The following is a 20784-nucleotide window of genomic DNA, read 5'->3' as shown; positions in this document are numbered from 1 at the left end:
AGGCATATGTTGTTTTAGCTTATTAACAAAGTATTCCTCAGTTCTTCTATTCCTGAGTGGTGTTTTACAGGAGTAACTATTGAATTTTGTTCCCATATCTTTGGAGACAATTGTGAATTTTCATATGGTAGATTGTCTTCATGAACCTCCTAATAATGAATCAACCTTACATTCTTGGCATAAATCCCACATGTTGTACTATTTTAATGTGGTTTTGAATTCTGTTTATTAATATTTAGTATTTTTCTATGGATATTCAGTCATAAGTGGTATTGGTCTATAGTTTTCTTTCTTCTTTTTTTTTTGTTTTTGAAACGGAGTCTTGCTCTGTTGCCCAGGCTGGACTGGAGTGGCAAGATCTCAGCTCACTGCAACCTCCGCCTCCTGGGTTCAAGCAATTCTTCTGCCTCAGCCTCCCGAGTAGCTGGGATCACAGGCGTGCACCACTACACCCAGCTAATTTTTGTATTTTTGGTAGAGACAGGGTTTCACCATGTCGGCCAGGCTGGTCTCGAACTCCTGATCTCCAGTGATCCGCCTGCCTCAGCCTCCCAAAGTGCTGGGATTACAGGCGTGAGCCACCGCTCCCGGCGTGGTCTATACTTTTCTATTTTTGTTCTGTCTTTATCAGGTATGGGTATCAATGTTTACTTCATAAAAATAATTTGGAAGTTTTCCTTCCTTTTTTGTGTTCTAGGACAATACACGTAGCATTAGTGCTACCTGATCTTAGAAGTTTTGATAGAATCCTCCCATGAAACCATCTGGTCTCTTTCTGTGAGGTGGTTCCTCGATAACAGTTTTTCTATTTCTTTCTTCTATAGAGATTGGCCTCCTCATACTTTCTTTTCTTACGGGGTCAGTTTTGGTAAATTATATTTTCCTGAGAGATCACTTCATCTAGGATTTCAGACTTATCTGCAGAGGTCTACAAGATAATTTTTTTCTCCTTTTGTTTTTTCTTTTTGAGACAGAGTTTCACTCTTGTTGCCCCAGGCTGGAGTGCAGTGGCTCGATCTTGGCTCACCGCAACCTCTGCCTCCCGGGTTCAAGTGATTCTCCTGCCTCAGCATCCCGAGTAGATGGGATTACAGGCATGCGCTACCATGCCTGGATAACTTTCTGTTTTTGGTAGAGACAGGGTTTCTCCATGTTGGCCAGGCTGGTCTCAAAATCCCGACCTCAGGTGGTCTGCCCGCCTGGGCCTCCCAAAGTGCTGGGATATTATAGGCGTGAGCCACCGCACCCAGCCAATTTTTTTCTCCTTTTAAAATATTCTGTTTCAGGGCCAGGCGTGGTGGCTTATGCCTGTAATCTCAGCACTTTGGGAGGCCAAGTTGGGCGGATCACCTGAGGTCGGGACTTCGAGACCAGCCTGATCAATATAGAGAAACCCCATCTCTACTAAAAATATAAAATTAGCCGGGCGTAGTGGTGCATGCCTGTAATTCCAGCTACTCGGGAGGCTGAGGCGGGAGAATCACTTGAACCCGGGAGGCGAAGGTTGAGGTGAGCCGAGATTGTGCCATTGCACTCCAGCCTAGGCAACAAGAGCGAAACTCTGTTTCAAAAAAAAAAAAAATTCTGTTTCAGGCTGGGTGCAGTGGCTCATGCCTGTAATCTCAGCACTTTGGGAGGCTGAGGCGTGTGGATCACTTGAGGTCAGGAGTTCAAGACCAGCCTGGCCAACATGGTGAAACCCCGTCTCCACTAAAAATACAAAAATAAGCCTATGTGGTGGTGTGCGCCAGCTACTCTGGAGGCTGAGGCAGGAGAATCACTTGAACCCGGGAGGGGTAGATTGCAGTAAGCCAAAATCACGCCATTGCACTCCAGCTTGGCGACAGAGCGAGACTCCATCTCAAAGAAAGTAAATAGATAAAATAAAACAAAATAAAATACTCTGTTTCAGTGGTTATTTTCTCCTGTGATTATCTTGTTTTGGCATGGAAAATATTGATTTATTTTTTGTGACAGGGTCTTGCTTTGTCACTCAGGCTGGAGTCCAGTGACCCAATCTCGACTCAATGCAACCTCCGCCTCCCAGGCTCAAAACGATCCTTCTACCTCAGCCCTACAAGTAGCTAGGATGGTAGGTGCACCCTACCACGCCCAGCTTACGTTTGTATTTTTTGTAGAGAGATGGTTTTGCCATGTTGACCAGGCTGGTCTCAAGAGTCCTGAGCTCAAGCAATCCACCGGCCTCAGCCTCCCAAAGTGCTGGGACTACAGGCATGAGCTACTGAACCTACCTGACCTGGAAAATGTTTATCTCATTTTTAATTGACACAAAATAACTACATATTTATGGGGTACAGTGTGTGATGTTTTGATACACGTATACACTGTGTAATGATCAAATTAAGGTGATTAGCTTATCCATCACCTCAAGCATTTATCATTTCTTTGAGGTGAGAACATTTAAAATCATGTCTTCCAGTAGCTATTTTGAGGTATAAGCTGTTGTTCCATATAGTCACTCTACTGTGAACACCAGAACTTCTTTCTTCGATCTGTAATTTTACACCTATTGACCAATCTCTCCCACTACCTCCCCACCCCCAACCTCTGATAATCACTATTCTACTCTACATGTTTGACATGAGCTTTTAAAAATCTTATAAATGGGTGAGATCATGTAGTCATGTAGTCTTTTTTGTTGTTTGTTTGGTTTTTGAGACAGGGTCTCGCTTTGTCACCCAGGCTGGAGTGTGGTGGCATAATCTTGGCTCACTGCAGCCTCCAATTCCTGGGCTCAAGTGATCCTCCCATCTCAGCCTCCCTAGTAGCTGGCACTACAGGCACCTACCACCCACACCTGGCTAATTTTTTATTTTTTTGTAGAGACGGGGTCTTGCTATACTGAACAGGTTGGTTTTGAACTCCTGGGCTCAAGTGATCCTCTCGCCTTGGCCTCCCAGAGTGTTGGGATTACAAGTGTGAGTCACCACAACAGCTGGCATTTGTCTTTCTTTTCTATGTCTGGCTTATTTTACCGAACATAGTCTCTTCCAGGCTTATTCATGTTGCCACAAATGATCAGATTTCATTCTTTATGTCTGAATAATATTCAATTGTGTATATGAACTCATTTTCTGTCTTCGTTCATCCACTGATGGACACAGGTTGATTCTCTATCTAGGCTACTGTGAATACTGCGGCAGTAAACATGAGGGTGTAGACATCTCTTTGGTATACTGATTTCCTTTCTTTTGGATAAATACCCAGTAGTGGAATTGCTGGATCTCATTTCTTATATTTTTTAATTTTTTTTTTTTTTGAGATGGAGTTTCGCTCTTGTTTCCTAGGCTGGAGTGCAATGGCACAATCTTGGCTCACTGCAACCTCCACCTCCCAGGTTCAAGCGATTCTCCTGCCTCAGCCTCCCTAGTAGCTGGGATTACAGGCATGTGCCACCACGTCCGGCTAATTTTGCATTTTTGGGAGAGACGGGGTTTCTTCATGTTGGTCAGGCTGGTCTCGGACTCCCGACATAAGGTGGTCCGCCCGACTCGGCCTCCCAAAGTGCTGGGATTACAGGCATGAGCCGCTGCACCCGGCAAAAATTTCTTCTATTAAAAAAAATAGAGACAGTGTCTCAGTACGTTGCCCAGGCTGGTCTCAAACTCCTGGGCCCAAGCGATCCTCCCACCTCAGCCTCCCACAGTGCTGAGATTATAGGCATGAGCCACTGCGCCCGGCGTCACTTCTTATTTTGAATATTTGTGTTTGTTCCTTTTTTTTTTTGAGACAGAGTCTCGCTCTGTCGCCCAGGCTGGAGTGCAGTGGCGCGATCTCGGCTCACTGCAACCCCCGCCTCCCAGGTTCAAGCAATTCTCCTGCCTCAGCCTTTCGAGTAGCTGGGACTACAAGGTGCCCACCACCACACCTGGCTAATTTTTTTTTGTATTTTTAGTAGAGACGGGGTTTCACCATGTTAGCCAGGATGGTCTCGATCTCCTCACCTCATGATCCGCCCACCTCGGCCTCCCAAACTGCTAGAATTACAGGTGTGAGCCACCGTGCATAGCCTCTTCCTTTTTTTCTTAAGTTAAATACTAGTACTTTGTCTGTTTAGTGGAAAAACAAGAAAAACCCATCGGATTTTGATTTATTAATGAGACCTACTGATTGTCTGTTTAATTTCTGCTTTTATTTTTCTTTGGCTTACTTTGTTGTTCTAGTTTCTTGAGTTGGAAATTTCTTTCATTTTCTTTGTTTCCCTTTTGTTGCTAAATGTTAGAGGCTGTGAATTTTTGCTGATTGCTGCTTTAAGTGTATTCTGGGGGTTCTGTATTTAACACTTTCCTTGTTATTTTTAGAAATTCTATAATTTTTATTTATATTTTCTCCTTCACCCAGGAGTTGTCCTAATAGAAGTATTATGATTGTTTTTCTTTGTTAATTTCTAGGTGGAAGGGCCCTTTTGATCTTGCAATTAATTTCTCATGTTATTCTGATCAACTTTAATGTGTCTGATGAGAGAGTGTTTATAATTCTTACATTTACATAACTTCCTTGTCATCTTATTTATCATCTACTGATCAATATATATATGTATTTTTCGATGCAGTCTCACTCTGTCACCCAGGCTGGAGTGCCCAAGTGCGATCTCGACTCACTGCAACCTCTGCCTCCCAGGTTCAAGCGACTCTCCTGCCTCAGCCTCCTGAGTAGTTGGTATTCCAGGCATCTGCCACCACGCCTGGCTCATTTTTTTTTTGTATTTTTAGTAGGGACAGGGTTTCACCATGTTGGCCAGGTTGGTCTCGAAGTCCTGACCTCAAGTGATCCGCCCACCTCGGCCTCCCAAATTGCTGGGATTACAGGCGTGAGCCACCGCGCCTGGCCCTGATCAATATTTTTTAGTGTTCCGTGTTTTGCTTGAGAAGTTGTATTCTCTATTATCTGTATACAATTTAGCATATCTGTGAGTCTATCTTATTTAGGATTATGTACTCTTAGTTCATTTTCTACAAAATTACCTATTAGCGTGTTTCTGATTTATGAAGGAATTTGGTGCATTTTTTGGTGACAGATTTTCATAACTTGTTATAGATTCACTGTGAATTATGGCTTTTAGTATTAGAAGTGTCCTTCTGGCTGGGCATGGCCCATACCTGTAATCCGAGCCCTTTGGGAGGCCAACGCGGGCAGATCACCTGAGGTCAGGAGTTCGAGACCAGTCCAGCCTACATGGTGAAACCTTGTCTCTACTCAAAATACACAAATTAGCCAGGCATGGTGGCACATACTTATAATCCCAGCTACTCAGGAGGCTGAGGCAGGAGAATCACTTGAACCCGGGAGGCGGAGGTTACAATGAGCCGAGATTGTGCCACTACACTCCAGCCTAGGTGACAGAGTGAAACTCTGTTTCAAAAAAAAAAAAAAAAAGTGTCCTTCTGTGTCATATTTAATGTGTTTTGCCCTGAATTCCACTTTGATAGCAGGATTGCAGCCCTGGCTTTTTTGTGGTTTCCATCTGCCTGTTCTTTTTAAGCTGCTCTGAGGGTGTGTTGGGTGCTGAGATTCACGCAGCTGCCGTTCCCTTGCTTATTGCTGCCTCTTTGCATTTGTCTTACAGCTCCCTCCCGTTCAGCTTGGATGGAAGCACAGTCTCCCTGGGGTGCTATAGATCTTTGAGTGTGAGGGGGTGTGTGTCCATATGGCTAGCTCAGTCACCAGAGCTTGAGCCTCGTCATGGGGAAGGACATAGTGGCCCACGTTCAGGGCCTGAGCTCTCCCTCTTTGCTGGCCTGCCCTGAGTTGTCCTGTCAGTTTGAACCTGAGCGAGCAGCTCCTTTCTCAGTGTCAGGCTCAGCCCAGCCTCTTCCCTGGCATTGGGATTGTTTCATAATAAACACAGCTCAGGTGGTAATGCAAAGGACCTTTCCCTTCATTTCTGCCCCAGCTTACCCACTCCACAAGGAGATCTCATCATTTCCTCCTGTATACAACTCACATATCTCTTAAAAGTAGAATCAGATCAGAGACTTATACAAATCAAATATGAAAAACTGAAAAGCTACAAAATAATAAAAGCTCTGGTTTGAGCTCTGAAAGCTCAGACTGGGAAGTGATTTGAAACAGTTTATAATCATAGCAAACACATGCCATGCTTTAGAAAATACAGAATTGTGGCTGGGCACTGTGGCTCACGCCTGTGATCCCAGCACTTTGGGAGGCTGAGTTGGGCGGATCACAAGGTCAGGAGATCAAGACTAGCCTGGCTAATATGGTGAAACCCCATCTCTACTAAAAATACAAAAACAAAATTAGCTGGGCATGGTGGTCGGGCGCCTGTAGTCCCAGCTACTCGGGAGCCTGAGGCAGGAGAGTGGCGTGAACCCGGGAGGTGGAGCTTGCAGTGAGCCGTGATCGCACCATTGCACTCCTGCCTGGGTGACAGAGCGAGACTCCGTCTCAAAAAAATAAAGAAAAAAAAGAAAATACAGAATTGCTTAATAAGTTGTTTCCAGCCGGGCGCAGTGGTACATGCTTATAATCCCAGCACTTTGCGAGGCTGAGGTGGGTGGATCACCTAAGTTCAGGAGTTCAAGACCAGCCTAATATGATGAAACCCCATCTCTACTAAAATATAAAAATTAGCTGGGTATGGTGGCATCTGCCTATAATTCCCAACTACTCGGGAGGCTGAGATAGGAGACTCGCTTGAACCCAGGAGGCGGAAGTTACAGCCTGGGCAACAAGAACAAAACTCCTTCTCAAAAGAAAAAAAAAAAAAGTTGTTTCCAAAGGAAGGGATTAGGAAAAAGCAGTTGTGACTGATATCACCATATATTTTAATGAAGAGATGGGTTTTATTTATTCAAATTAGAACAGAATTTCTGATTATGAACAATATAGACTTATGAACAATTTTGCAAACCCCAACAGAGATAATAAACTCCTGGCTGGGCATGGTGGCTTATACCTGTAATCCCAGCACTTTGGGAGGCCAAGGCAGGCAGATCACCTGAGGTCAGGAGTTTGAGACCAGCCTGGCCAACATGGCAAAAGCCTGTCTCTACTGAAAAAGAAAAAAAAAAAACACTGGGCATGGTGGCACGCATCTGTAACCCCAGCTACTTGGAAGGGTGAGGCGTGAGAATCGCTAGAACCCAGGAGGCGGAGGTTGCAGTGAGTGAGCCAAGATCATGCCATTACACTTCAGCTCGGGGAACAGAGTGAGACTCTGTCTCAAGACAAATGAAACTTCCCATCCTCACTAACTTTGCAGCTTCCTGTGGCCCATTGGAGCACTGCCCTGGCCTGTTAGGGCATTTCTCAGAAGTGATGCCCTGGCAGATACCCTTCTCCTTAATTTAACAAAACCGGCGACAGTCACTTTCTTTCAGTTTGCCGTAAGGATTAGTAAACGAGTCCATTACTGAACAGACTATCTTAATCTTGGTGTTTGACCACAGAAAAGTATGAAGATCTGAGCTCTTCTGACGAGTCCTGCCCTGCTCCTCAGAGACAGAGGCCTTGCCGGAAGAAGGGTGTCAGCATCCACGAGGGACCACGAGCCCTGGCCAGGATCACAGGCATTGGCCTGGGCGGCAGAGCCCCACGGCCTCGCTATGGTGAGTGGCCCGCGTTTCCCGAGGGCTCTTTCTCATTGCATACTAGGATTTTGTGGTGGCAAGAATGGAATAGCTCTTAGGCTCCTGAAATGTGGGTCGCTGGACCTCAGGTGGCAGCGGGACAGGTGGCCCAGCTTTCATGCTCAGGGAGACTCAGGATTGAGTCCTGTGATGGAAACGCATTGGTCACGGACTAGCTCTTGTTTTTTGCTTTATCTCCTTGAGTTTCCTTTTCATTGGTTAAATTTAGCAATAGAACTTTCTCTTCTGCAGCAGAAATGTAGCTAAGGTCAGATTTCATGCATCACATAGGTGGGTTGGCTCTTGCAGGGAGGAGGCAAAGCGTGAAGTTCACTTCCCTGCCCTGCCCATACCAGCTGGGTCGGGTGTGCTGCTTGGGGCAGGAGGCCAAGAAAACAGGCCCTGCTGTTTTCTCAGGGCGATGAAGTTGTACTCAGACCTTCCTGAGAGAGGGCCCACTTGTTGACTTGCTGGTGAAGAATCCTAGCCTTTGGGTTTTCCAATCTCGCTCATTCTCAGATTCCCAGCCCCAGGGTGTTGAGCGTTTTGCTCTTGGTGAGTGCTGGGGGCTCTTTTTAGGGGAGTTGGGTTTGGTGCCTACTCTCTATTGCTGTGGTCTGTCCCAGAGCTCAGCTGGAGGTGTGAGTTATGTCTTCCTTTGATGGCTGTCACCCACTCATAGCCAGGCCAAGGCTGCTGGTCTCACAGGCCTGGTGGCTGGTCCTTCTCGGGAGCAAGGCCTCTTTGAGGCCAGGACCTGGAAGAGTGAGAGTAGACAGTGTTTCAGCCAAGGGTCCACGAGTAATTGAATTCCCTTCTAAGACCCCAGGAACAAGCAGATGTGCAGACGTCTGTCTTCCCAAGCCTGGGTGCTGGGTTGGGAACTGGAGACCCACCTTCTCCCATCATCCTGGGAAGGGTGAGCTGACTGGGCCACTGGGAAGGCCTCTCTCGAGCTGCTGGCCAGCCCCACCACAGTATGAGGGCCCGCCCGTGTCCCGTCCGCTGAGCTGTGAGCGCTGGCTCTGGGACACCGGGCTGGTCGTTCTGAGTGGCAGAGTCTCTTCCTTCCAAAAGGTCCCTGCCACCTGCTACAGCCTGAGGTGTGGTGGGGACAGGAAGGAAGCTGTCATCCTGGGGCTGGGTTGGTAATTAATCTATATAGCTGTACAACAAATGCTTTAACAAAATCATACATGTCTGAAGCCGCTTGTGTGTGGTTCTTTGTCTGTATCCACAGAGAAGTAATCATGGTGGTGGTCTCAGGTGTGGTATTTCAGGGGATTTTTGTTTTCTCCTCTCATACCTTGTGAAATTTAAATTTTCTATAAGTGCGTATATTTTATTTGCCAGTAATTAAGAAATTTGGGGCCGGGTGTAGCGGCTCACGCCTGTAATCCCAGCACTTTGGGAGGCCGAGGCAGGTGGATCAAGAGATCGAGACCATCCTGGCCAACATGGTGAAACCCCGTCTTTACTAAAAATGCAAAAATTAGCCGGGCATGGTAGTACGTGCCTATAATCCCAGCTACTCGGGAGACTGAGGCAGGAGAATCGGTTGAACCCGGGAGGCGGAGGTTGCAGTGAGCCGAGATTGTGCCACTGCACTCCAGTCTGGTGACAGAGCAAGACTCCGTCTCAAAAAAAAAAAAAAAAATTGGGGGGGCCAGGTGCAGTGGCTTATACCTGTAATCCCAGCACTTTGGAAGGCTGAGGTAGGAAGATTGCTTGGGCTCAGGAGTTGTGAGACCAGCCTGGGCAATGTAGCAAGACCCTATCTCTACAAAAAATTTTGAAAATTAGCCAGATATGGTGGCCCATGCCTGTAGCCCCAGCTACATGAGAGGCTGAGGTGGAAGGATTGCTCGAGCCCAGGAGGTCAAGGCTGTAGTGACCCATGATGGTGCCATTGCATTCCAGTCTGGATAACACAGCAAGACCCTGTCTCAAAAAAAGTTTAGGGGGCAATGATAAATAGCATGTGCTGATTATAAAAACTTCTCCATAACTAGGAAAATACGTAAAGAGGAAAGTAAGTTCCCCTTGGTCCCATCAACCAGTCCTTTGGGTTCTTTTTTGAGACAGGGTTTCACTGTAGCCCAGGCTGGAGTGCAGTGGCACGATCATAGCTCACTGAAGGCTCCAGTTGCTGAGCTCAAGCGATCCTCCTGTCTCAGCCTCCCAAGTAGCTGAGATTACAGACATGTGCCACCATGACTGGTCAAGTCAGTCTTTTTATGTAAAGGGGCAAGACTGGAGTGAAATTGCCTGGTATGCATGCCCCTTTTTCTGCTTGGTTTTAGAGGCAGGTAGAGTTAGGTAATTTCATATTATTGTTGTTAATTTTTAGCTCAAGGCCTTTTTCCTTCCTGCTCAGCCAGATCTCTTTTTCGCCGGGGTTGACTGACCGGAGGAGGCCCGCTAAGCGCCTATGGTTAAAGGTCACAGGGACATAAAGACACCTGGTCGATGGGTGTCTATGTGAGGTCATTAGATACCTCCTGCTAAAAGGAACACTAATGGTATAGTTTTCTCTGGTCAGGCATCTGTAAATACAGCTGACCATTTCCTACGTTTTCCCCTTGGAAAAGAAAATGGAGAGGGCCCAGGCTTGTCCTGGCTGCCAGCCCTGGCCCCACCAGGCACTTGCCTGGGCCACTGACTGACCCTCAGAGCGTCTTTTCCACCCACACACCACAGATAGAGCCATGCCAGGTCGCAGGGGCAAGTAGATGACGTCATGACTGGGAAGTCACCTGCCTCCATCCTGGGCCTCGGCCTCTGAGGAGGTTTCACTTTGGAGTTCCCTGGGCTTATAGGCCCCATTCTGTACACAGAGCAGGCTCCTCCCCGCGGCTATGTCACCTTCAACAGCAGTGGCGAGAACCCCCTGGAAGAAGAGGGCCTCTGCTGCCGGGATGTCACCTCCCCCATCAATGAGCGGGACGTGGAGAGCAGCAGCAGCAGCAGCAGTCGGGGTACGTGCACCCCCATCCCTGTCCGGCCCGTGGCTCAGGCAGGTCCTGGAGCTCCTGTGTGCCCATCCCCACTTATCCCCTGGGCCTGGCGCTGGACACAGCCATCCAGCAGAGGACAGGAAAGGGGTAGGTGTGGACGGCCCTGGTTCTTGTGAGGAATGGGAGAAGCTTCTGGTCCAGCATCCCCGTGCAGCTTAAGGGAGCCGTTCCACAGCAACTGGTTTAGCTCCTTGCTTAGGAGCCCCTGAGGCTTTCAGGGCAGGCCCCAGTAGGAATGTCTGTTATAACTGCACCTCCGTGCAGCAGCTGTTTCCATAGTGCCCACCGTGTGCCAAGCACTGCTGCGGGTGCTTGGGATTTATCAGTGAACAAAAAGGCAGAAGCCCTGCCCGTCTGTATAGAGGGGAGGGTTTAGGACAGGCAGGAAGTTTGAAATATAAGGAAGCAACCGCTGCAGGCCCCAAGGAGTGCCCTGGTGGAGGTGCTCAGCACCTCGGTGAGGGCTGCAGGCGGACGCCCTGTCTTCCCGCCCTCAGAGGAACATGCTTTCTGTGCCAACCTGGGGCCCGTCCAGAGCAGCAGCAGCAGCGAGGGCCTGGCCAGAGCCCAGGGGCTCAGCAGCGAAGCTTCTGTGGAGAGCAACGAGGTACGGATTCTTTCTTTCTTGGTCTCCCATAGCCAGTCCCTGGCTGGGATGCCTGACATCCCCCAGTTACTTTAAGATGAGCATGTCTGTAAGAAGCAGCTGCTGCACGTGTGTGCTGCACTGGGACGTGCTGTGTCCAGGGTCTGGCTTCTCAGACGACAGCGAACGCACCGGAAGCCCGTGTGGCGGGTGGGGGTTTCACGAAGCCTCTCAAGCCCCTGTGTGGCGGGTGGGGGTTTCACGAAGCCTCTCAAGCCCCTTTGTGGCGGGTAGGGGTTTCACGAAGGCTCTCAAGCCCCTGTGTGGCGGGTGGGGGGTTTCACGAAGCCTCTCAAGCCCCTGTGTGGCGGGTGGGGGGTTTCACGAAGCCTCTCAAGCCCCTGTGTGGCGGGTGGGGGGTTTCACGAAGCCTCTCAAGCCCCTGTGTGGCGGGTGGGGGTTTCACGAAGCCTCTCAAGCCCCTGTGTGGCGGGTGGGGGGTTTCACGAAGCCTCTCAAGCCCCTGTGTGGCAGGTGGGGGGTTTCACGAAGGCTCTCAAGCCCCTGTGTGGCGGGTGGGGGGTTTCACGAAGGCTCTCAAGCCCCTGTGTGGCGGGTGGGGGGTTTCACGAAGCCTCTCAAGCCCCTGTGTGGCGGGTGGGGGTTTCACGAAGGCTCTCAAGTTAGCCCGCGCACTCCTTCAGATGCATGCCTCTCACTGCAGGACTCGGATCACGCCTGTAAAAGCTCAGCTCGCAAACAAGCTAAAAGTTACATGAAGACCAAGAATCCTGACAGCCAGTGGCCTCCCCGCACTGCAACTGACAGGGAAGGCTTTCTCGCTGAGTCCAGCCCCCAGACTCAGAGGGCCCCCTACTCGGGACCCCAGGTAAGACCGCTTGTGAAACTGGAGGTTACACTCAGAGACGGCACTTTTTGTGACTTAGGAGGCATGTGTTGTGTATATGACGTGCCAGGCGCTGCTGGGAGAACAGAATGGCGGTGGCATCCCCATGGCCTGTTAGGCTCCACAGGCTCACAGCCGGCTCCATGGCTGGCAGCCCCGCTGCAGTGCTTCTACTCTGTTCCGCTCCACGGGAAGGACCTGTCTCCCTGCTTTCCATACTGGAGTTGGCCTCCCTGAGCCTGGGGAGAAGAAAAGCACACCTGACCTCAGAGCTGCCTGCAGGAGTCTGACAAGATGTGGTTGAAGCAGAGACAGGAACTACACACAGTGTGTGCTTGGTGATGGTTACAGCTGCCACCATCCTCCTCCTTTCTGTGGTCCCTCTGACCACACATTACCTTAGGGATCAGAGGTGTGACTCACAGCTCAGCTGTCTCACCTGTGTCTGCTGAGTTCTCCTACCCTGTGTGGGCAGAAGAGGCACGGAGAGGAGAGGCAGAGGGATGCTCTGGTTGGTTATTTGGTTTGTTTGTTCGAGACGGAGTCTCCCACTGTCATCTGGGCTGGAGTGCAGTGGCGCGATCTCGACTCACTGCAACCTCCTCCTCCTGGGTTCAAGCAATTCTCCTGCCTCAGCCTCCCAAGTAGCTGGGATTACAGGCACCCGCCACCATGCCCATCTAATTTTTTGTATTTTTAGTAGAGATGGGATTTCACTATGTTGGCCAGGCTGGTCTCAAATTCCTGACATCGTGATCCGCCCGCCTCAGCCTCCCAAAGTGCTAGGATTACAGGCGTGAGCCACCACACCTGGCCTGGTGCCGTGCCCGGCCTGGCTGGTTATTTGTTAAAGCACTGGCTTTGCTGTTCAGTAGAGCCTTGGATTTGCCGGCTTCTCCCTGCAGCCCCTGGCTCAGTGAGCAGGCACACGTCTCGGTCCCTTCAACATGCGCTGAGTGGAGTCTGGTCAGGGTAGTGTCCTAAGTATGTTTCTTTCAGAAAATAGCTTGAAGAAAATGTCAGAGTAACATTTGTTTCTCCATTAAAAGCAATAAACTCTCAAAAGTAGGATTTCTGGAGTTGAAAAGTAAACTGAAATGAAAATATCACTAGACGAGCTCACAGCAGAATTGAGCAGGCAGAAGAGTCAGACAACTTGTGAACACAGGTCACCTGAGATCATCTCGCTTGAGGAACAGAAAGAATGAGTAAAAAAAATTAACAGAAATCTGTGACCCCCTCAAGCACACTGACACCACCCCATACAGTGGCATTCCAGAAGGAGAGCAGAAACGATGGGTGAGAAACAGCCTGACCATCTCAGTGGATCAGAAACACAGATCTTACATCCAGGGAGCTCGGTGAACTCCAGACAGGTGAACTCGGAGAAGAGCTGCGCTTAGACAAGTGGAAATCAGAACATCCGACACCGAGACTCTAGAATTAGAGAGCAGCGCTCTCCGCCTACAAAGCGTTGTCGAGATCAGCAGCTCCATCGTCCCTTCACAGAACTGAGCATGTGTGGGAGGAGGCGGCCAGTTTCTGGTGATGAACATACATTGTCCCCACGTGGCCGACCACAGTGTGAGGACTCACCTGCCTGCAACATCCTGCCCTGCCTGAGCCACCAGAGTAGGAGGGGACAGCCTGGGCGCCACACACAAGGCACTGTCTTGGTTCTGAGCCTGGGGAAGTGGTGGGGCTCCGAGTGGAGGAAAGCGTCTCTGCTTCGTCGTCAGCCGCTACCTCCCCCAACCTGTCCCCTGTGCCTGCCAGGACCTTGCCGCACTGCTGGAGCAGATCGGGTGTCTGAAGTACCTGCAGGTGTTTGAGGAGCAGGACGTGGACCTCCGCATCTTTCTGACCCTCACTGAGAGCGACCTGAAGGAAATTGGCATCACGTGCGTCCAGAAGGGCCGCTCTGGCCCTCAGCCCGGGGTTGGGGCAAACTCCCACTCACGTAAGCGCTCTTGGGACGCTGAGGCATATCCTGGTCACATTCCCCCCGCAGGCTGTTTGGGCCCAAGAGGAAGATGACGTCCGCCATTGCCCGCTGGCACAGCAGTGCCCGCCCACCCGGGGATGCCCTGGAGCTGGCCTACGCCGACCGGCTGGAGGCTGAGATGCAGGAGCTCGCCATCCAGCTGCACAAGGTGAGTGGCTGGGTGGGGGATGGGGGGGCAGGGTGACACCCCTGAGTTGGCCCCATCTCTGACAGAAAAGGTGGGTGCTGTGTGGAGGGGTCAGGTGGATGCAGGGGGGAGAGGGCCCCACACACAGGACAGGGCCGTGGCCAAGGGTCTGGCTTGCCCGGCCACCTCCCAGCCTCCCTGCGCCCCCCACCCCCCTGCAGCGCTGCGAGGAGGTAGAGGCCGTGCGGGGCCAGGTGTGCCAGGAGCAGGAGCTGCGCGCCGTGGTGGAGAGCTGCCTGCTGGAGCAGGACCGCGCCCGCGAGGACCTCCAGGCCCGGCTGCAGGAGACGTGGGCCCTGGCCCGGGATGCTGCCCTCATCCTGGACCAGCTGCGGTGAGTGGCTCTGAGCTGCCCTGGGCTGGGTCTCCAGTGGTCAGCCACCTGGCCCCTGGGCCCCCAGGGCCCCCACACATCCTTTCCTCCTGATTTTGTAACTGAGGGGTGGATTTCAGGGTCTGGAGCCACCCCACCCCCATTTCATCAGGCCCTTCCTTCCTGCAGGCAGACCCAGGCAGGAGTCGGGTCCCGGAATCTGCACCGGTCGCCCTCCTGCTCTTTAGTGCAGCCTCATGGGGCACTGGCCCAGCCCATGAGGGCCAGCTGCAAGGACAGGGCTGAGCCCCTCCCTCCCCTTGAAGGTCTGAGGTGGGGGCTCTGCGGCGGCCAGGCCTCTGCTCTCACCAACATTTGTTTCTGTGTTTGGCAGAGCCTGTCAAGCTGAGCTGTCAACTCGAGTGAGGCGGGACCAGCCCCTTGGTGCAGCCACTCTGGGCCTAGCCGTCCCCCCAGCTGGTAAGACCAGTGGCCTGACTCCGCACTGGGCAGAGGGGAAGGTGGGGGAGCCCTGAAGCCAGGTTTGACCCAGTGGGCTTGGCCTGGTTCTCCGGCCGGCAGCCACCCTCCCAGGTCCCTGTGTGCACATGATCCCAGAGTCCGAGGAGAGGGGGCCCTGGGGACCCAAGCCCACTTCCTCACCTGTGACAGGAAAACTGCCTATCCCCCAGGGATAGGAGGTACTCGACAAAGGCCCTGTGCTTTGGCTGGCTGTGCTGTGCTGAGACCGCCAGCGACTTCTGTAGCCTCCAGCCAGGGCCCAGACCTGGGTCCCCACCGGCAGAGCTTTGTCTTCTCTCGGGCTGACCCGGGCCTCGTAGTGTTTGCTCAGCCTGTGGGAGGAAGGGCACAACAGGGCTTCCCAGCCTCGGCCTTGGGAGGTTGCTTAGACACTGTCAGGTGGGTAGGGAGGTTCTGATCCAAGCAGGTTCTCCTGGTTGCATGGGCTCAGAATAAAGCAGGGCCTGTGGGGACACAGACCCCCCAGCTAACTCGGTCCCTGCACCACAGACTCCAAGGGCTGGCAAGCGTCCCTGCAGGCCATGAGCCTCCCCGAGCTCTCGGGAGCCCTGGAGGACCGTGTCCGTGAGATGGGTGAGTCTCCGGGGACCAGACGACTGAGCGCTCCTTTTGTTTCCGAGGGAGGCAAAGGGACCCCTTTCCAGGGAAAGCGGGTTTGTGTCTCTCTACCCCAAGGCTGACCTCGGGGCTGGGGCCATAACGGGTGAGGGGCAGGTCACATCCTGCAGCTGGGACCCCGCGGCAGCACCACCCAGCCCTCCTGAGCCTGGGCGGGAGAGGCTCAAGGTCATCATTCCTCAGGGCAAGCACTGTGCTTAGTGACCCAGAGCCTGGAGAAGCTGCAGGTGCTGAACGGGAAGAAGTGGCGGGAGACCTAGCCCGCGGGCCGGTGAGTGTCTGCCAGCCTGGATCCCGCGTGGTGGGAGCAGCAGGGCCTGTCTGGGCGGCTGCAGGTGTGGGTATGCACCCACCTGTCCCCCTCCCTTCTCACCGGGGCTTTTTCTTTCAGAATCTGACGTTGGGTGATTGGTCCACCCTGAAGCTGTGTGCCAGGGAGTGAGGAGGACAGTGAGCAGGCAGCTGCCACGTGCAGCCCAGGCCCAGTGGGGGCCAGAGGATCAGGCCCCGGGAGCAGCCGGCAGACAGAGGCAAGACGGGGGCTGCGGCCCTGGCTCGGCAGCTCGGGCCAGCACTGAGGCGGGACGAGGGCCTCACCCAGAACCTCGTGGTGAGGCCCCAGAGTTCATGGGCTGCCCTGACCCATACCAGGCAGGGCCCTGGGGGGAAAGTGTATCCATATACACACACAGGTGCCAACTGAGGTGGGACCTTACGAGTGAGGACTGGGGCACCTGGAAAATGCCATTTTTTGGAAAATAAAATTTAAGAACAGCTAGTGAAGGGCTCAGTTCTGGTCACATGACATGTGGCACTGGCCAATGCAGCAACCCTGACTGCCCTGTCCTCTGCTGTTCAGGGGTGTGTCTTTTGCTCCTGGAGCCCAGACAACTCAAGATAAGGCTTTGAGAGCCAAGAACATCCCCAGCCCGCCGTAGCACAGGGCCTCCCCCGGGACGTGCTGCTCTCACACCAAGCTCTGAGATGGAGCTGGGCACACTGCCTCCCTCACCAGGCCAGACATGGGCTGTGCAAATTTTCTGACGATGCTGCTGGAGTCTTTCCAGATGTGGGGCTGTAGGAGACCACGAGGGATGGCTCTGCTACTGTCCTTCTGCACAGTAAGCCTGTACTTCCACACCATCCCCTGGAGCTGCTTGCAGACAGTGGGGAATGGTGGGTTTGCAAAGCAAAGCAGGTCAGCCCAGGTGCAGCCAGGGCCACCAGGATCAGGAAGGGGAGCCTGCCCTGAAGGTCTCGGCCCAGACGCCCCAACCTGGCTGATGGGCACAGCACTCATGCTGGGAGTGCCCCCAGTAAACACTGGGGAACGTGCCCCTGGCTGGGGCAGCTCCTCCCTCCCCCACCTAGGGCAGGGGGCCTGAGCTGGTTCCATCCAGAACCAAAACACACAGAGCAGCTGAGAAACACACAGAGCAGCTGCGGAGCGACTTTATTGTCTTCTCCTTCGACAGCTTCGTTGTACATAGCTGGGCCCCCGAGGCCCTGACTGTCCCTGGGAACCAAGCCACGTGGGGTGAAGCTACTTTGAAACCTCACCCACAGTTCACACGTGGTGAAAGAGAAAATCTAGCAAAGTAAATCCAACAACAACCCAAATTAACAATATTAACTTCCTACCCCAAGCTGGCTCTCCCCCAGGCCCTGAACTGGCTCAGGAAGGAGGCAGGAATGAGCTGACCGAGACAAGGCATCCTCCACCCACACATCCCATCTTCTGAGTGATCCCAGAGCTGTGCGCCACCCCTGTGGGACAATCAGGCACTCCTGGGTCTCTACCAGCTGTGATGAGACGTACAAGAGGAGGGTCTGAGCCCAGGATAAACAGGAGCATCCTGAGGCTGGAGAGGCAGGCCCAGTGTGCCAGGACCACCCTGCTCTGCCTGAGAGGATGGGCTGGGTTCCAGCTGGCCCGGCCGCCACCTAGTGACTGCTTGGGACAGTGGAGATGACAGGATGCCCACTCGCCCTAGGCAGTCAGAAGCGGGGTACACACAAACACTCTAGAAGCCACACTTAGCAGGAATTCCCAGTCTTCCGGCCCAGGGAAGGGTGCCACCAGCTCAGGCAGCCCTCAAGAGGAGGCCGGGAGCAACTTCTCCAGGGCCTTCTTCTGCTTCTCGGTGGCTGCAGCCAGGGCCTCAACCAGCTTCTCCTCGGGCATCATGTTGAGCACCTTGAGGGCAAAGAGGAGCTGGCACTTAGCCGTGCTCACGAAGGCGTTGCTCAGGAAGTTGGGGAAGCCTCCGACTCGGTCCTTCTGGGTGTACAGCGGGACCCGCACGAGGCCCAGCACCTGCGCAGACAGGAGGTAGGGGTTGGGGCCAGGCCTGCCACACAATGGCACCTCCAGCAGGAGGGGCCTGGAAGCTATGAGGCCAGGGTACGAGCAGCCAGCTTTGCCAAGGACTTAATGGGAGACCCACGCAGGGCCTGGCAGAAGCCAGCCAGCTCCCTCGGAGCAACTGCAGCCCCCTCCTCCCCAAGCAAGTGTGGAGGCTGACCCCATGCACTCCCCCCCTCGTACCCAGGCCACCCCACCCCGGGGTCCGCACCCCATGCTCCCCGTCCACCCAACGAAGCCTGAACACCCGGAGTCCAGCCCTTCCAGACCACAAAGCACAAATCCCAAGAGCCTTCACGCCCCCCATGAGGTTCCCAAGTTTTACAACCCCCGCTGTGCTCAAGTTTCCCAACTCCCCAAGCAATCCCCGCTCCTCCCCCATCCCTTCCTCCCCACCGATCCCACTCCCCCACTCCCAGGATTGGCAATGGCAGGCAGCAAGGCGGATGTAACACAGCCCTGAGGGAGCCCCAGCCCCGGCCCCCACCCCCGCCCCTCCTTTCCCGGCCTCCCAGCCCCAGACCCCTCTCCCCACCCCATTGCTGGAGACAGCGACACCCGACCCAGCCCGGCCAGGGGACCCTCAGGAGACGTGTTACCCATCGGTGCCTTCCACGGGGCCAGAGCCAAACCCCGGGGCGGGGGGCGGGGCCCGGGCGGCGGCCCCACCTCCAGGCCGTGGTCGCGCGAGTGCACCGCGCTGATCTCCACGGCGTGCAGCTGCTCCAGCGTCAGCTGCCGCGCGTACAGGTGCGCCACGACGCGGTGTGGGCCCTCGGTCAGGTGCGAGCTCAGGTAGTCGGCCTCGGTGAGGCGCAGGCAGCCCAGGCCCAGGCCCAACACCCGGTTCAGGCCGTCCTCCAGCGACCAGAAGCGCCGGTCCACGAAGCCCCCGGGGAAGCCCAGCAGCCCGTCGAAACGCATCTGCATCTGCAAGGGAGCGCGGGTCACAGCCGCGGGGTCGACGGACGCCCCCGCCCGCGCCCGCGCCCTCGCCCGCGCCCGCGCCCTCGCCCTCGCCCTCGCCCTCGCCCGTCCTCACCAGCACCGAGAAGCGCATGGGGATGCGGCCGAAGAGCTGCCCAGGGTTGGCGGCGTACAGCATGGCGTGGCACGAGTGGCTCCAGCCCGGCCCTAGGCGCATCGCCTCCACCCGGCTGATCTGCTTCAGCTCCGGAACCGCCGCCGTCGACATCTTGGCACTGACCCCGTCCCCGCCGCTGCCACTTAAGAGCATGCGCGAGCCCGCCCCCGCCGTGCCTCGCCAATCCGCGGGCGGCCGCGCCCCCGGGTCCCGTTCCCCCGCCAATCGCCGGCGCGCCCCGGGACCGAGCCCCTCGCAGCGCCGCGGTGCGTCGTCGAGAGGTGCAGCGGGCGGTGTGCAAAGGAGGGCGGTGCGCGTCAGCCGTCACCCAATAGTCGCACACCCTGGGCGGCGGCCCCGCCTCCGACAGGAGAGCCTAGTCGACTGGTCGGTGCCGTGGTGGCTCAAGGTTCACATTGTGGGCGACGAACATCTTCCTTGGCGCCCCAAAGCGGACAGCCGAAAATCCCTGCGGTTTCTCCACCCTCGATGGCGCCGATCCCCTTGTGCTCACCCGTTTCTCCCCAGGAGGCCGACCCGGCCCGCATGGCCCCGTCCATCCGCAATGGCACCCTTGGCACGACCACACGAGCGAGAGATGCCCCGGAGCCTTGCTCCGCCAGCGCCACCGGACCCAAGCCCGGAGGGAGATGGTCTTCGCCTACCATGCACGACAGCTGTCCCGACCTAGCCACCCTGCTGGCCGGCTCGATCCAGGACAGCACGGGGAGCAGGGCTTGGCAGGGCTTGAGTGCCCCAGTCCCCGAGTCCACGCTGGGTCAGGGCGGACGACCGGGAGCTCTGGGGATCTGTGGACCCAGCTTGCTGGGCAGAAAGTGACTTAAATTCCGGGGCTGGAGCTTTCCAGCATCCTCCAAGCCAGGCACCCTGTGCCAGGTACTGTGGAGGGAAGAGGGGTTTCCCCAGTTTACGATGAGGAACTTGGAGCTCAGAGAGGGACATAACTTGCCTAAGTACACCTGGCAGTTGATGACAGAGGCAGAATCCCGATTCCACAAGGGCCTGAGGTACTTACCACTTACCTTGTGTTTGTACCGGAGATGTCTCTGGGGCTCAGAAGCATCAGAAACAGCCCAAGGCAGAGCGAGGTCCCCTGAACTCCATGATGGCAAGGCTCACCTCACCAGCAGCAGGGCCCAGGGCCACTTTCCTCCCCACCAGGGGAATGGATTTGCTGAGCACATGAACCCCCCTGCCTGCACTCACAGCATGGGTGCCCAGGGCTGGGGCATAGCCTCGGGAGAGCTGTGCTGTGAGGCCGAGCTCGCTGGCACAGAGAAGGCTGCCTTCAGTGGAGGCAGGCAGAAGAGAGAGGGAGAGGGTGGGCATTGGAAACTCACCTGTTAGGTCCGTGGTGGCCTCAGATGTGGAGAATAAGGACCCAGAGAGGGCACCTCTCTCTCCTCCTGTGGCCACCAGTGGGTCAGGGGTCACATGGGACAGCTGCAAGCAGCAGGGGAAGTCCAGATTCCAGAGTGAGCGACCAGGTGAGAAGGCGAGAGGGCAGCAAGGGGAAGGGTCCTCTCAC

General features: G+C 54.3%; 2 protein-coding genes across 19 annotated transcripts in view; one reads left to right on the top strand and one right to left on the bottom strand.

Moving 5' to 3' along the window:
* ANKS3 (ankyrin repeat and sterile alpha motif domain containing 3) overlaps positions 1–16564 on the top strand; it is a 38443-nt gene extending 21879 nt beyond the window's left edge. For all 16 annotated transcript variants that reach the window (XM_016929335.4, XM_063796573.1, XM_054668812.2 and 13 more), the window contains 11 exons: positions 7431–7589; positions 10448–10588; positions 11125–11234; positions 11938–12102; positions 13897–14021; positions 14132–14273; positions 14474–14646; positions 15020–15105; positions 15658–15741; positions 15970–16057; positions 16178–16564. In XM_016929335.4, the coding sequence (XP_016784824.1) occupies positions 7431–7589; positions 10448–10588; positions 11125–11234; positions 11938–12102; positions 13897–14021; positions 14132–14273; positions 14474–14646; positions 15020–15105; positions 15658–15741; positions 15970–16046 (1262 nt within the window). In that variant the 3' untranslated portion in view covers positions 16047–16057; positions 16178–16564. The remainder of the gene's footprint in view (positions 1–7430; positions 7590–10447; positions 10589–11124; positions 11235–11937; positions 12103–13896; positions 14022–14131; positions 14274–14473; positions 14647–15019; positions 15106–15657; positions 15742–15969; positions 16058–16177) is intronic.
* A 658-nt stretch (positions 16565–17222) lies between these two features.
* Positions 17223–19522, bottom strand: NUDT16L1 (nudix hydrolase 16 like 1). Of its 3 annotated transcripts, none has more exons than XM_001169295.7 (3): positions 19194–19511; positions 18821–19081; positions 17223–18103 (listed from the first exon to the last, which is right to left on the bottom strand). In XM_001169295.7, the coding sequence occupies exons 1-3, from the start codon at positions 19386–19388 to the stop codon at positions 17882–17884; spliced, it is 678 nt and encodes a 225-aa protein (XP_001169295.2). In that variant the 5' UTR covers positions 19389–19511; the 3' UTR covers positions 17223–17881. The 3 variants fall into 3 exon arrangements, with proteins under 3 accessions (XP_001169295.2, XP_003314980.1, XP_009428505.1); XM_003314932.6 differs by having other exon boundaries at positions 18751–19081; positions 19194–19392; XM_009430230.5 differs by lacking the exon at positions 17223–18103 and having other exon boundaries at positions 18390–19081; positions 19194–19522.
* Between the last annotated feature and the right edge of the window lie 1262 nt (positions 19523–20784).

This window comes from Pan troglodytes, chromosome 18 (genome assembly GCF_028858775.2).
Source record: "Pan troglodytes isolate AG18354 chromosome 18, NHGRI_mPanTro3-v2.0_pri, whole genome shotgun sequence".
NCBI lineage: Eukaryota > Metazoa > Chordata > Mammalia > Primates > Hominidae > Pan > Pan troglodytes.
Note: the sequence above shows the minus strand (reverse complement) of the source record. Positions and strands in the feature narration are given on the sequence as shown.

Excerpts from the sequence above, each read along its gene's own strand:
- NUDT16L1 (XM_009430230.5), bottom strand. The coding sequence starts at position 19,388 with ATGCTCTTAAGTGGCAGCGGCGGGGACGGGGTCAGTGCCAAGATGTCG. Across the intron at positions 19,082-19,193 it reads CCATGCGCTTCTCGGTGCTG|ATGCAGATGCGTTTCGACGG; the intron begins GTGAGGACGGGC and ends GCTCCCTTGCAG.